The sequence below is a fragment of the Geospiza fortis genome, unplaced genomic scaffold (genome assembly GCF_000277835.1).
Source record: "Geospiza fortis unplaced genomic scaffold, GeoFor_1.0 scaffold193, whole genome shotgun sequence".
Classification (NCBI taxonomy): domain Eukaryota; kingdom Metazoa; phylum Chordata; class Aves; order Passeriformes; family Thraupidae; genus Geospiza; species Geospiza fortis.
In genome coordinates, this window is record NW_005054523.1 from 662,790 (window position 1) to 675,174 (window position 12,385).

The 12,385-nt window shown below is 40.3% G+C and overlaps 1 protein-coding gene across 1 annotated transcript in view; it reads left to right on the forward strand.

Moving 5' to 3' along the window:
* PKP4 (plakophilin 4) overlaps nucleotides 1–12,385 on the forward strand; it is a 38,495-nt gene that overhangs the window by 6,960 nt on the left and 19,150 nt on the right. The window contains 4 exon segments of the mRNA XM_031063725.1: nucleotides 3,000–3,112; nucleotides 6,922–6,956; nucleotides 11,186–11,311; nucleotides 11,468–11,661. Coding sequence (XP_030919585.1) covers nucleotides 3,000–3,112; nucleotides 6,922–6,956; nucleotides 11,186–11,311; nucleotides 11,468–11,661 — 468 coding nt within the window.

A 12,385-nucleotide genomic window follows, 5' to 3' on the forward strand; every position in this document is an offset into this window, starting at 1 on the left:
TTCCTGCTGGGCAGAGCTCACCAAGGAAGAGCAGTTGGTCACCTGGTGTGAACACTACAACACCAGCGCAGGGCTTGGCCCTCCTCTGAAAAAAGCTGCAGCCTCCAAAAGGAGATTAGACAGCTCTGGAATGTCCTGGGCTCTGGTTTTCACTACGGCAGCCTGTCTGCCTGCAGTTGGTACAACTGCTTCCCAAAGCAAGCTGCTTGCTTGCCCCATGTCTGCGCGCTTCCTGATCTGGAGCTGAAATTGTGCTTAAGGCTTTTATTGTAGTTTTGTATTAAGAATTATGGCCTGTGGCTTTGCAGTGGAATTTTAGGTTGTGAACATAAAACCTGCAGTTCAATAAGGTGATTAAGTAATTGCTGCTAAAGAGGTTTATAGAATTACAGGTTGCTTTTTTCCCCCCTCAATGTATGTTGAATAATTTTAAATAAAAGTAGTTCTGGCCGAGCCAGTGTAGTATGTCTAAGAAAGTTTGTTTGCTCCTTGGGATGCTGTATGGCAGTGTGTTCTATAATTTTGTGTCTGATTTTACTATGTGCTTGCCACATAGATGTTCTGCTGCAAATAATAAGCTTATTAAGAGTTGTATTTGAGTCCTGCAATGCAAATTTGTCAATAGCCAGTGCTGTAGGAGTCAGTGTGTTGTGATTTGTGCCCAGGGCAGAGCTCTGTGCAGGGAGCATCCTGTTCAAGAAGTGAGCTCTCCCACTGCTCCCAGAGAACCTGGAGAGAGAAACAAATTCTGATAGATTCCTGCCAGAACTAGTGTGCTGTCTGATAGATACCCATTGTGGGGTATGTCCAATGTGCACTCAGAGTGGTATAAAATTTCATTATAAGGAGGCATAAACTAGAAAGGTGATTAATTTAAAGCTGGTTAGGACTTCGTTTTCTATAATAATAATAATAATAATATGATTTAAGGTAAAATAAAAAAGTTTTAAAGCATGAGATATTCTAGCTGTAAAAAAGATGGTAGCTCTAAAACTATCCATCTTGTGTATTTATGCAGGTATTTAAGACATAGCACCTGCTGCAGATCTCAAATTTAAGAAGGCCCATACACAAATCAGCAGTCATGGTTTCAAAGTTTGTAAACTGCTGCTTCATTGGACTCCCTGGCTGGGCATGCCAGAATATACTCAGACTAGAAGATAGAGCTGGATTTCTTTTTCTTACTATGCTTGCACTTGCAAAAGCACATTGGATCTTCCTAAGCATCAGCATGATTTAAAACTGGCTGATGAGTTGCAGGCCTCCTTCCCCTCTGCTGTTCAGTGCACTATGCATGCAGTTTGTGGCTTTCTGGTCAATGCCAAAATAAAGTGAGGAGCAATGTAAATAGACAGCTGATGGTGTCATTCCCAACTCAGCAGTGCAAGTGTTTCTGAAGTGGCCAAATGAGCCTTGATGGCTTTTTCTCCTAATCTCAGTTTTTCTGATAGAATACAAGTGAATTTTGGTTTTAAATGTAGTTTAAATATTGCTGTGTTGTCCACTTACGCCATTCAGCTCTTCTACTCTGAAGAAAAATAGAAGTATAGTTCTTCTGTTTTAACTGCCTTTGAATTTTTGTAGTGTGGGGCAAAACCCAGGGATTTTTATTTAAATGGGCAATTTATTACTTGAAATGTTATGCAGCAAGATGTTTTCTTGAATGATGTGTTCATTAATGCCTCTATCTGTATTGGAAAGGGAAATGAATAGAGATTGGTTGAATGGAAGCAATTAATGGCTAGCATATTTAATTTTATTCATCTAATTAAAAGATCAGTAAATAACAATAGATTCAGATTTGCAGTTTGCATCCATGACATTGCTGTCTAAATATTGGTTTAATAGTGAGGAACAGGAAACATATCCTGGATGCAAACCCGCTTTTTCTGGCCAAAATTGGGGATGTTAAGGTGTTTATTCAGTTTGGTTAGGGAGTTATCAGAAATGTTTGGACGTGTCCACAATCGCATGTATCCTCTGGAAGGGCAGGAGTGGAGAGTGGCTGGTGAAAGGGAAATGGTTCCACCCCATTCCATGGGGTGTGAAGAGCAGTTTGCAGGAGCTGCTGTGCCTGGCTCCACACAGCTGCTGGGCAGAACCATAGCGGGACTCACTCTGGAGAAACCCCATCAGTCATTTGAGCTTTCACATCAAACGAGTGCTCTGTGCTGCACTTGACCTCTGTATAAGACTTGCTTGGTGCTTCTTATTGGTGTTCATCTATTTTTAGATGTTTTACCTAAACTTCAGAGGGTTTACAGTATCAGTTTGAGAAATAATGCAATTGCTCAATAGAACCATTTTCTCTGCTCAATAAAAGCTAACTGAGGAGAAAAATGCCCTCAATATCCTTTGATGTGACATAGTCTGGATTTCAGAGAGCTTTAGAAAATGGTTCCAGATTTCAGTTACACCCGTCCTGCGCAGCACTGTTATTTCCCACGTCACCCTTGCAGTGTTGCATTCCAAAAGCCTCTTAAAAAGGCTGAAGAAGTTTGGTACCCTTGGCCAAGAAATATAAAAAAGCTGAACTCAGAAAAGGTGAAATAGCCCATCTCTACACTCAGCCAGTTTGAAGTTATAAATCTTAAGGTTTCCAACTACAGTCAGAATGTAGGATAACTTAGGATTTGAAGGTTTGTGATTGGAAAGGTTAGGATATTTTCCGGTTTCCTTGTTTATAGATTAAATTGAAGACTGACTTTATAGGCACTGATTTTGTTAGACTGTGGTAATGTAAGAAGACGCTAAAAATTTAATTGTAGGAGTAATAAAACCCAAGAATGCTTAAACATGTTTTTCTTTCTGTAACAGGTGATAAATCAATATTTGCATGAATCACTGATTTAAAGACCCATTTAATTTCCACTTTTGTAGTTTATTCACCTAAGGAAGAGTCAAAACACACAACTGTGATGAATCAGTGATTGTTTCAGAGTTAATCCGCACCCATTTTTAACATCAAGAATGCTTTTCTTTTTATTTTGAAATTTCAGGAGCTTCAATTTCAAAGACTTACCAGAGAACTGGAAGTGGAAAGGCAAATTGTGGCTAATCAGCTAGAGAGATGTAGGCTTGGAGCAGAGTCACCAAGTATCGCCAGCACAAGGTACAGGTCCTGATGACTTTACTTTCATTTGTCCCAGGAATTAAAGGCTTTTTAGTGGTGCTTATGTCCTCTCTACATCTATTTTCACTGATAGCTATTCACCTCTATTAATATCTGAAGGATTAAAAAAATGCAGATTTGCTGTAAAGAGTTATGGGACAGTTTCAAGAGGCCTCTGTAATGATTAGTGTATTCCAGACATGTTCTGAATTCACACCTGGAGAATCAGTGGTTTCCAGGGTCACCTGGAAACAGCCAGCAAGTCCCAGGACTACCTGTTTTTGGTGGCAGTGCTGGTTAATTTGTTTTGGGGGGGACCATAGGATTGCTTAGGTTCCCGGTACAGAGTCTGGCAGAGTGGGTAGAAGAATCAGTTATATTGGTGAATTCAAGAAGATAGCTGTTAGAAAAGTTGAAGACTGAAAAGTACCTCGCTTACTTAAAATATTTGTGAAAATGTCTGCTTACCTGTCTCAACCAGAAAAGCAAAATATTAGGTTTTGTGGTTTCCGGTGGCTTGTAAGGGGTAATACAAGTTTATGGAGTTTAGTACATGGCATTTTATTAGAGAAATCCCCTACACTAAGAATTTAAAGTTACACTAAGTTTTCCATATAGTGCATATAGTTGTAAATGTGTTGTTGGTGTAGGTACTTGAAATGGAAGCTGAAGGACAAGTAAAGCAGGCCAGGCAGTGTGCAGGGGCACTGGAGTGTGGCTGGCAGCTCCGTGGGCAGCCAGCCAGGAACAGCCCTTTGCTGCTGCTGCCTCGCAGCACACATGTATTCCCTCCATGGGGGCGTAGCCGCGCAGGGAGCTGAAATACTACACAAATATGTGTGAAGCACATACATTTTAACACAATTATATTTTTAGCTTTTTACAGCTTTTCACCATTTTATAAATATTTAATAAATAGTACTTAATTTTTTCATCTGTTGCCTTTTCTTGATGACAGCAGCAGTATAGGCAAGCAGGAAGGTGGGCGACGGAAATCACTGCTTTTCTCTCAAGTGGTGCTGTTTAAATCAGAAATACTTTTCACCTTATGGAGTACTTGCAGAGATAATAGGCTTAAACTGTTTCATGTCATGCAAAACCTGCAAGAGATGCGCTGGGAATTGACCTCTCCAATCTAGGAATGGGAAATCATAATTGTGTTTACATATTTTTTTTTAAAAATAGCACACTGCTTAACAAAATCAGAAATCTGCAATTTCCCTATGTGTCAGTGTTGTTTCTGAAGGCCTGCTGTGCTGTGCATAGGTGTGGGCTGGACCTATATGGGACCTCCACCAGCCCCTTCTGCCTTAGCAGACTGGCAGAGCCACTTCACTGAGAGAGGTGCTGGCCCCTGTTATAACCTGGAAATTCAAAGCTGGAAGTGTTTGCGAGCTGCCGCATGAAAATGTAAAGTAGTGCTGGTGATCCTTAGCGTGTTTTGTTTCTAAATGTTTTCATGCAAAACCTTTTCCATTTATCAGATTTTTACTTTTTCCAGATTGGCAGCTGGTTCAATTTTGTATCTAAGATAGCTTTGAGCTAAAGCAGTGAAATGGCAAGGAAAAGGTGTGAAATTAAGAAAGGGGCAAAACCAAGAAACAAACAAACAAGAAAAATCAAATTAGTCAAAACCTCAAACAAAAAAACCCAAACAAAGCAATCCAAATCCTTAAAAATACAAGTGAGGAAAAACATCAAAAGGGATTAAAAAAAAGCATAAATGGATTTCAGCACATTTTGTATGCATGCTCCATCTCCAGTTACCAAATATTTGTGTTACTGTCATATTTGTCTCTAATTGTAAACTGAACGTCATATCAAGCTGTTATGATATTTCTGGTAGAGGACTATTTCTGCATTTCTACTCTACTAACCTAATTCTTTTTCAAGGATAGTAGTGGGCTAAATTAACATTTTCCAAAGTTCAGTTTGCCGCATGTGGGCTCTCTTTGGATCTATTGCGTGCTGCTGTCAGGAAGAGACAGCATTGTGACTAATTCCAGCAACAGCTCGGCATGGGCCCTGCAGTGTGTCACCACAGAGGCTTTTAAACACTGGGATGAAATGCACTGGAGTTCCTGCTCAAAGCTGACAGATTTGCTGTTTCCTAGATATTGCTCCTGCTAGGTGACAAAATCAGGTGCTGATATCAGTAGGTGATGTAAGCTAGACTTGTTCCAAAATCATTGAATAAGAGTCAAGTTAAATGCTTAACCAGTTGAAGTGTCGATGAAGCAGCTTTCCTCCTGTGACCCACGGTCAGAGCAGCCTTTCTCATTCCTACGTTCTGTACCTGTAGATGAAATTCAAGTAGTCAGGTATGTTGGGCAGGGATGTGCTCTGGGTTATAGCCTTGTGTGTGTGACAATAAAGTATATGTGTGTATTCAGTGTGCGTTACCATTGCCAGCAACGCAGAGCTGTGTTGCCTCAGTGTAAGGAACTGAGTTTCCAAAAAGTCTCAAGAGCAGAGCAAAAGGGCAAGAGTGGAAAACTTGGTATTCAGGTAGCATGAGAATTCTAGGGCCAGAGGTTGACTTTCAGACACCTGTAGTCTGCATTGGAATTCTCCTTTTACTTGAAGTCTCATTGTAACTCTAGTTGTGTTTGTGCTAGCATGTGTCTTTAGCACTCTTTTGTACAAATATTTTGTTTCCAAAAAGGCTCCTAAATGGTTGTTTCATTTTACAAAAGAAGTATCCCATGCTGTTCATGTGGCCGAGCTAGTTTTTTGTAATCGGTAGCTGTGGTAGAAAGAAGTAAAATAAAAGGTCATTTATAAATTGCTACATCTTACCCAAAATCACAGTCTCATGCTGATATTTAGACACAATCAAATCTGATGGACTTGCCTGTTTTTCCTTTGAAAAGCTTTTTATTTGGAAAACAGTAGCTTATAATCACTGCAAAAATGATCTATTATTCAAAGTTTGATATTTTATATTTCGAGTGAGGAAATTTTCTCATAAAAATGTTTTGACTAATGTTAGTAACACGTGAATGAATTCTGCATTTGCCTGAATCAGTACTACTGTGAGCACAGGGAAGCACGTGACTCGGTGGAAGGACAAAAGGGTGAAGATAGTTTGATAAAAAAATCAGTACTGGAAAAATACAGGGGAAGGTTTGGTTTTACACTGGTGTCAGACACCTGCTTGGTCTGTGCAGAAGCTGGCTCTGAAGGCATCTTGCTAACCTGGACAGTGTGGTATCTGTCACCTCCTCACTCAGAGTTGTAGCTGTGTGTGTCAGGTGGTTTGACTTGTTCTGTACAAAGGATCAGAAATCTCTCTGGAAAACTGGAAACTGAAAAAACAGTGAAAACATGAACAGAAACAGACCTACGATTTTTGGACTGCTTTACATGCAGAAACCAGATGCTCTGGAGTGGTGATCCCCAAGGCTGCTTTGCTGGACCCTGCCACGAGCAGTGCCTGCTGCTGTCTGAACAAAGTGGTGCTGGTGGCACACGCTGGTGTGCGCTGTCACTGACAGCAAAGCACCTTAAACAGGAGTTTGTGTCATAGGCTGTGCTCTCCCCTGTCCTGTTGCAGACAGGTTGTGCTGCGTGCTGCTGTGGTGTACAGGAAGTTACCGTGAATAATTCCCACCGACTAATAGAAAATTGAACTCGAGAGCCAATGGTTTGGTTGTCAGGTATAAAGCACTGAAGAATGGTATTTACATGAACTATTTTTTAAGTTTTATCTGCTGGGGGGTTTTGTAAAGTTTTCTATGATTAATTAAAAATAAAATAAAAACTAACCACATGATTCATTTGTGTGATAATTTTTTTTCTTTCTACAGCTCTACTGAGAAGTCATTTCCTTGGAGATCCTCAGGTATTATCTTTTATGTACAATTTGCTTTAAGCCCAAGTAGATTTATTTTCTTGGCATTCATAGCTTGTTTTGACAAAAATGGAACATTAAGCAGCAATGCTACATATATTTTCCAAGTGTCTTTTCTAAAGTACCACATTAATGTTTTCTTTGTCACGTATGGGACACGTGTTCTCTATGTCACTGTAAAAGGTGCTTGAGCTTATAGGTAGTTGCAAGTACTTTTCTTGTATCTTTATGTGCCTTTGCATTTTTGCCTGAGCTGTGACTGTAACATAAGGCTTGTCATGTATTGGGTGTTCCTTGCAATTAACTAAAATTTACTTATGAGTCTTCCCCTTGGCAGGTAAGGAGCATGAAAAAATACTGCATGTTTTAAGCTTGAAAACTCTTTTGGTTTTTGGTTTGGGTTTATTTGGGGTGTGTTGTTTTTTGGTTTTTTGGGTTTGTTTTTTTTTTGCAGATGTTCTTACTTAACTGAGAAAAACTCTGATTAGTGGAGGTTTTTCTGAGAGTGCTTTTTCTACTTTTGTATCTTGAGATAGTGTGAAGTTTCTTTCCAAAATAAGCATTTTCTTATACTGCTCCATCTGCTCCTGGTTGTACTGGGGGAGAGGGTAGGACTGTGTCTTCAAGGTGGCATTCCCTGGTCTGTTGGAATAATCCCTTCTGGCCCTGACAGGTTGTGTGCATCAGCTGATGTTTGACATTGCGGAGTGGCTCTCTGAACCCCACGGGCTCTGGAGTGATGGGGGCGTGTGCAGGAGCCACTGCAGGGCAGGCACAGACGGGCTCCTGCAGGTCACTTGTTGTGCTGGTCACCGTGTGCTCTTGACATGCTGGCCAAAGTGGCCAGGGCAATGCCAGTGCAGCTGGCATTGTGGGGTGAGAGCTGCATGAGCCCTGTTGTGCAGAGCCTTCCTGTGCCACTCGTGCAGGGTGCTGTCTGTCCTCGGAGCTGTGTGGCTGCTGCACAGGGACCCTGCCTGCTGCTGCTGCTCAATCAAGCATATTCATAATTACCATCATTGGGATTACTTTGTAGCCATTCCCGGGTTTTGTTTTATTTGGAGATTAGGCCCTTAAACTGGTGCATAATTGTATTTTCATGGTTTCTGTTGCTGCAGCTGAGGTGAGGCACGTGTTAGCTTTTTTCCTTTATTTTAATGCTAATTGCTCAACAGCCTACTTGCACTGCCATTTAACTTCTGCTAGTCATGGTGGTACTTTTCAGGTATTCTTTCAGCAGTGGTTTTAAACAAAAATCAAACTTGTTTTTTCAAGTAACTGAGAAACAAGTCTTAAATTTTTTTTCAATGTGAGTGTTGGATTTGTGGGTTTTGTTTGTTGCGATTTTTTAAATCACATTGTTTCCCCTTCCTCTATAATGTCCCAATGATATTTCACAACTGGTACAGATTCCTACTGAGAGCTCTCAGGTGTTGTTTTACTTACTTATTTCAGCCAGTTCAATTCCACTGCATTATTTCCTCTTCTGATTTTCCCGTAACTTACTCACTTTTCTCCTTGACCTTCTATTAGTCTTTCTCTCTCTCTTTCTCTCTCTCTTTCTCTCTCTCTTTCTCTTCTCTCTTTCTCTTCTCTCTTTCTCTTCTCTCTTTCTTTCTTTCTCTCTTTCTTTCTCTCTTTATTTTTCTTTCCTTCTTTTATCCAGCTCATGTTTTTATTTTGTTGTTTTATTCTCCCTTCACATTTGTGTATTTTTCTTTAGAAATCTCATGTGCATCTCCCTGCTAAGCAGTCACTTGAGACATGGCCAAAAATTCTACTTCTGTTTCAATGCTCTATGTGTTACTGCAAACCTAGATGTGTATTTTGCATGTCTCTATATTCAAAGTAGCCATTCCTAAGTAATTGCTCAGAAGTGGGCATGTTGGAAAAAATCCCTGTTTCTTGCTTAGAAGTTCCTGATCTACATTTCATTTCCTGTTTACATTTATGCTGTGATTATGGTTTGATTATAAGTTTTTATTCCCCAATTCACCATGAATCTTTGTTTTGTAGAAGTGTCACTAGTTGCTTTATAAACTGTAATCTGAAAATACTGAAGATAAAGATGGATTAAACCACTGCCTTAAGTCACCTTTTCTGTGACTATTAGGTAGTGGTTTATGTCAAAAGCATCAGTGGATGATAAGATGTGACTGTAGCTGTAATTGCTTTCTGCATCAGTGGAATTATACAGAATTTTTCACAGAAATATAAAGTGATGTTGTTTTGCAGATGCTTATAAATAGAATATTAGATCAGCCATTTATAAGAAGGGTATTATTTTATTCAGGACATTCCTCCTGTTTTATGGTAGTGGAGTCAGATAGAAACACAACAATTCATATTATTGTGCATTCTTGCCTTTGTTAAACAGCCTAAACAATCTTTATTTTTTAGCCCTATGAAGGCTTTGGCCTGGTGGGCAGTGTGTGATGGGAGCGAGATTGGGCTCAAACTCTGTCCTGGGAACATCTGCACTGAACAGCACAATTGGGCCTTATTCTTCCTGTGTCTCTCCCCAAACTGATTGTCAGTTTGACATTGATTTAGTATCATGTAATATCCAGTAACTGAGATAATAGGCCTTGTATCAGATAAACAAAAAGATTAAAGTATTGAAGTTGGATGTAATCCTAATGTGAATGTCCAAGTCCTCCAAGTGTTTTATTCTGAAGAACATGGAACACCCACTGGTGGCTGTTACCATCTGGTGTTGAGCTGGTGTAACAGGCTGTGAAGTCAGTTCTGGCAGTGTTGGTTCTCTGGATCATTTCTAGGCATACTGATGATTAAACTAATAGAAGTGTAGTAACACTTCTTATTAAATCTTAATTAAATTTGGTAATAATGCTCCTATTCTAGTAAAATAACTAGCCTCAAATTTTACAAGCTAGTTTTGACCTAAGAGTGTACTACTGGTAAATAACTGCTGACTGCCTAGGATTTCTAGGATTTATTGATTTTTTAAAAAACCTGACTAGCATTCAAGCATTCTTCATAATAGCAATTGCTGAGTAACATTTTTAGTATGTGTTCCTTATGGGTCATTATGCAGGTAGTGAGAGACCAGTGTTTTGTGTGCAACCACTGGTAAAAGCCAGAGTATTTCTGTGCATCAGGCATCGCTGCCCAGAGCCCACCAAGCCCCACCAAGCAATCCTTGGGGCTGGGCTGGTGCTCCTTGGCACATTCCCATTGGATTTGCTCCAGGTTCTTTCATGGGTTTCTGCAGCAAGAATTTACATTTCAGGTGTTACCTTTAAACGTAACATCCATTGCCTGCTCTGCTTCCTCAGAGAGGTTCAGCTTGGATATTAGGGGCAATCCTTCATGGAGGGGCTGTCCAGCCCTGGCACAGCTGCCCAGGACAGGGTGGGGTCCCCATCCCTGGAGGGATTTAAAAGCCGTGTGGATGTGTCACTTTGGGACCATGGGGCAGTGGCCTTGTGCTGGGGGAGCAGCTGGGCTCCATGGTCTCAGAGGGCTTTTCCAGCCCAAACCATTCTGTGGTTCTGTACTGCATCTCTGCTGCCTGCTTAACATGGTAACTGAATGCTTAATGTCTCTGTTAAAATAATGTTGATTCAGTATCTTCATCTTTGTCCTTTTTTTCCAGACTCTTTAACTTTTTCCTTTCTTCATAGGAGCATTGCTGTGCCTCCTTTGCCTTTCCTTACAACACTGTCATTTGTCTGTACAGTTCAGCTGGCATTCTTGGAACTGAAGTTAGCTTAAGAGGCATATATTCAGATATTAGTTTACTAAGTAAAAAATATGTATAGAAATTTGCAGCAACTACTGTCCACAGTACACAAACAGGGATGAAATTCAGCTCAGCCTTTTACATCTGGAGGTATTGATTACAGGCCCTTAAGACAAGGGTAGCTATCCACTGGGCACTGCAGCACAGTTGCACAGTGTTTCTATTCTTCAGAGTGTACTAGATAATCAATTAATTTTTCATTAAAATAGGTTGGAACATATATTTGAAAGATTAGACTTGTAGAGCTACATCAAAACTTTCAGGTAACAAAATTCTCAGATATTTATATTAACATTCTGTTCATTGTGTTTGGGAGATGATACCTGTCTGCCAGTAAACTGATTCTGTTTGGTGTAAGTCTTCCATTAGAGTGTATGAGAAAAGGATCATTATTGAGGTTTCAGGAAACTTGCATATGAAACACTGGATTTATCTAAACAATTTATTCTTTCAGATCCTCCGCCCACCAGTGTAAGCAAGCCCCAGGTGTCAGAGGGTGTTCACACCAATGCCTATGATATTAGGACAGAAGCAGAGCAAGGGACTCTCTACTCACCAGAGCAGACATCTCTCCATGAAAGTGAGGGTCTGTTGTGTGCATTTTAAATATTAGAATATATTTCTGTATTGAAAGTATAAAAACACAATATAGTTATGAATGCAACAAATAATAAATTTATATAACTTGGTGGACTTGTTAGATGATTTTATTCTTATGCTGGCTTCATATTTACAGGGTCTGTAGGTAACTCAAGAAGTTCAACACAAATGAATTCCTATTCTGACAGTGGTTACCAGGAAATAAGCAGTTTCCATAACAGCCAGAACTTGAACAAGGCAGAGCTCAGACAGCAGCATTCCCTTGGGGGACCCCTCAACAACCACGATGCGGTGAGGAGCTCGCGCGCCGAGGGGCAGACGTCAGTCCAGGTACTCTGACCAGTGCACTGTGCACCTCTGGCTGTGCACGGACTCCAACAGGGTTTAGAGACAGTAGCTGTACAGCTGGGCCCCCCTTTGTATGGGCTGGAGTTAATGTTACCAAATTAGCTTTTGTTTAATGCATTCACTGGTTACAAAGCGGGAATGGCTTGCAGCAGAGATTCCTTTGCTGGGATCAGCATGTGTGATCTGGGTCATTCACAGGAGCTGAAGTGAAGTAGCATTCCTGACTGCACAGTACACTGCTATTATCATATCAAGAAAGTATCACTCACTCAAAATTCATTGTGAAATGGGGGAAAACCTTCCTAGAAGTTAGCCTGTATGTAAGCATAGTTCTTAAAGGAAGATGCTACTTGGGTTCCTGTACATTCTATGGTTTCTAGCTTTTCCCTCGTTTTTCAGTAAATGGAATGATAGTAAGACAGTAATTGTTAGAATATTTCTGGATTATACCAGAACTCTTTGCATTACTGTTCCTGAGTTTCCAGAGTGGTTGAGTAACAAGGAAGGAAAGTATAGGTGAAGATTAACATAGCAAGCCAAATGAGAATGAGAAACAGGTGGGTTTTTGATGTTAAATTGTCATTTTCTATACTAAGAAGCACTGGTTAGAAAAAAGTTACAGAGAAACTTGAAGGAATTAGGTTTAGGGTAAAAGCTACACTCCAGCTGCCTGTATACACCATGAAGTTGTGTGCATTTCCTGCTG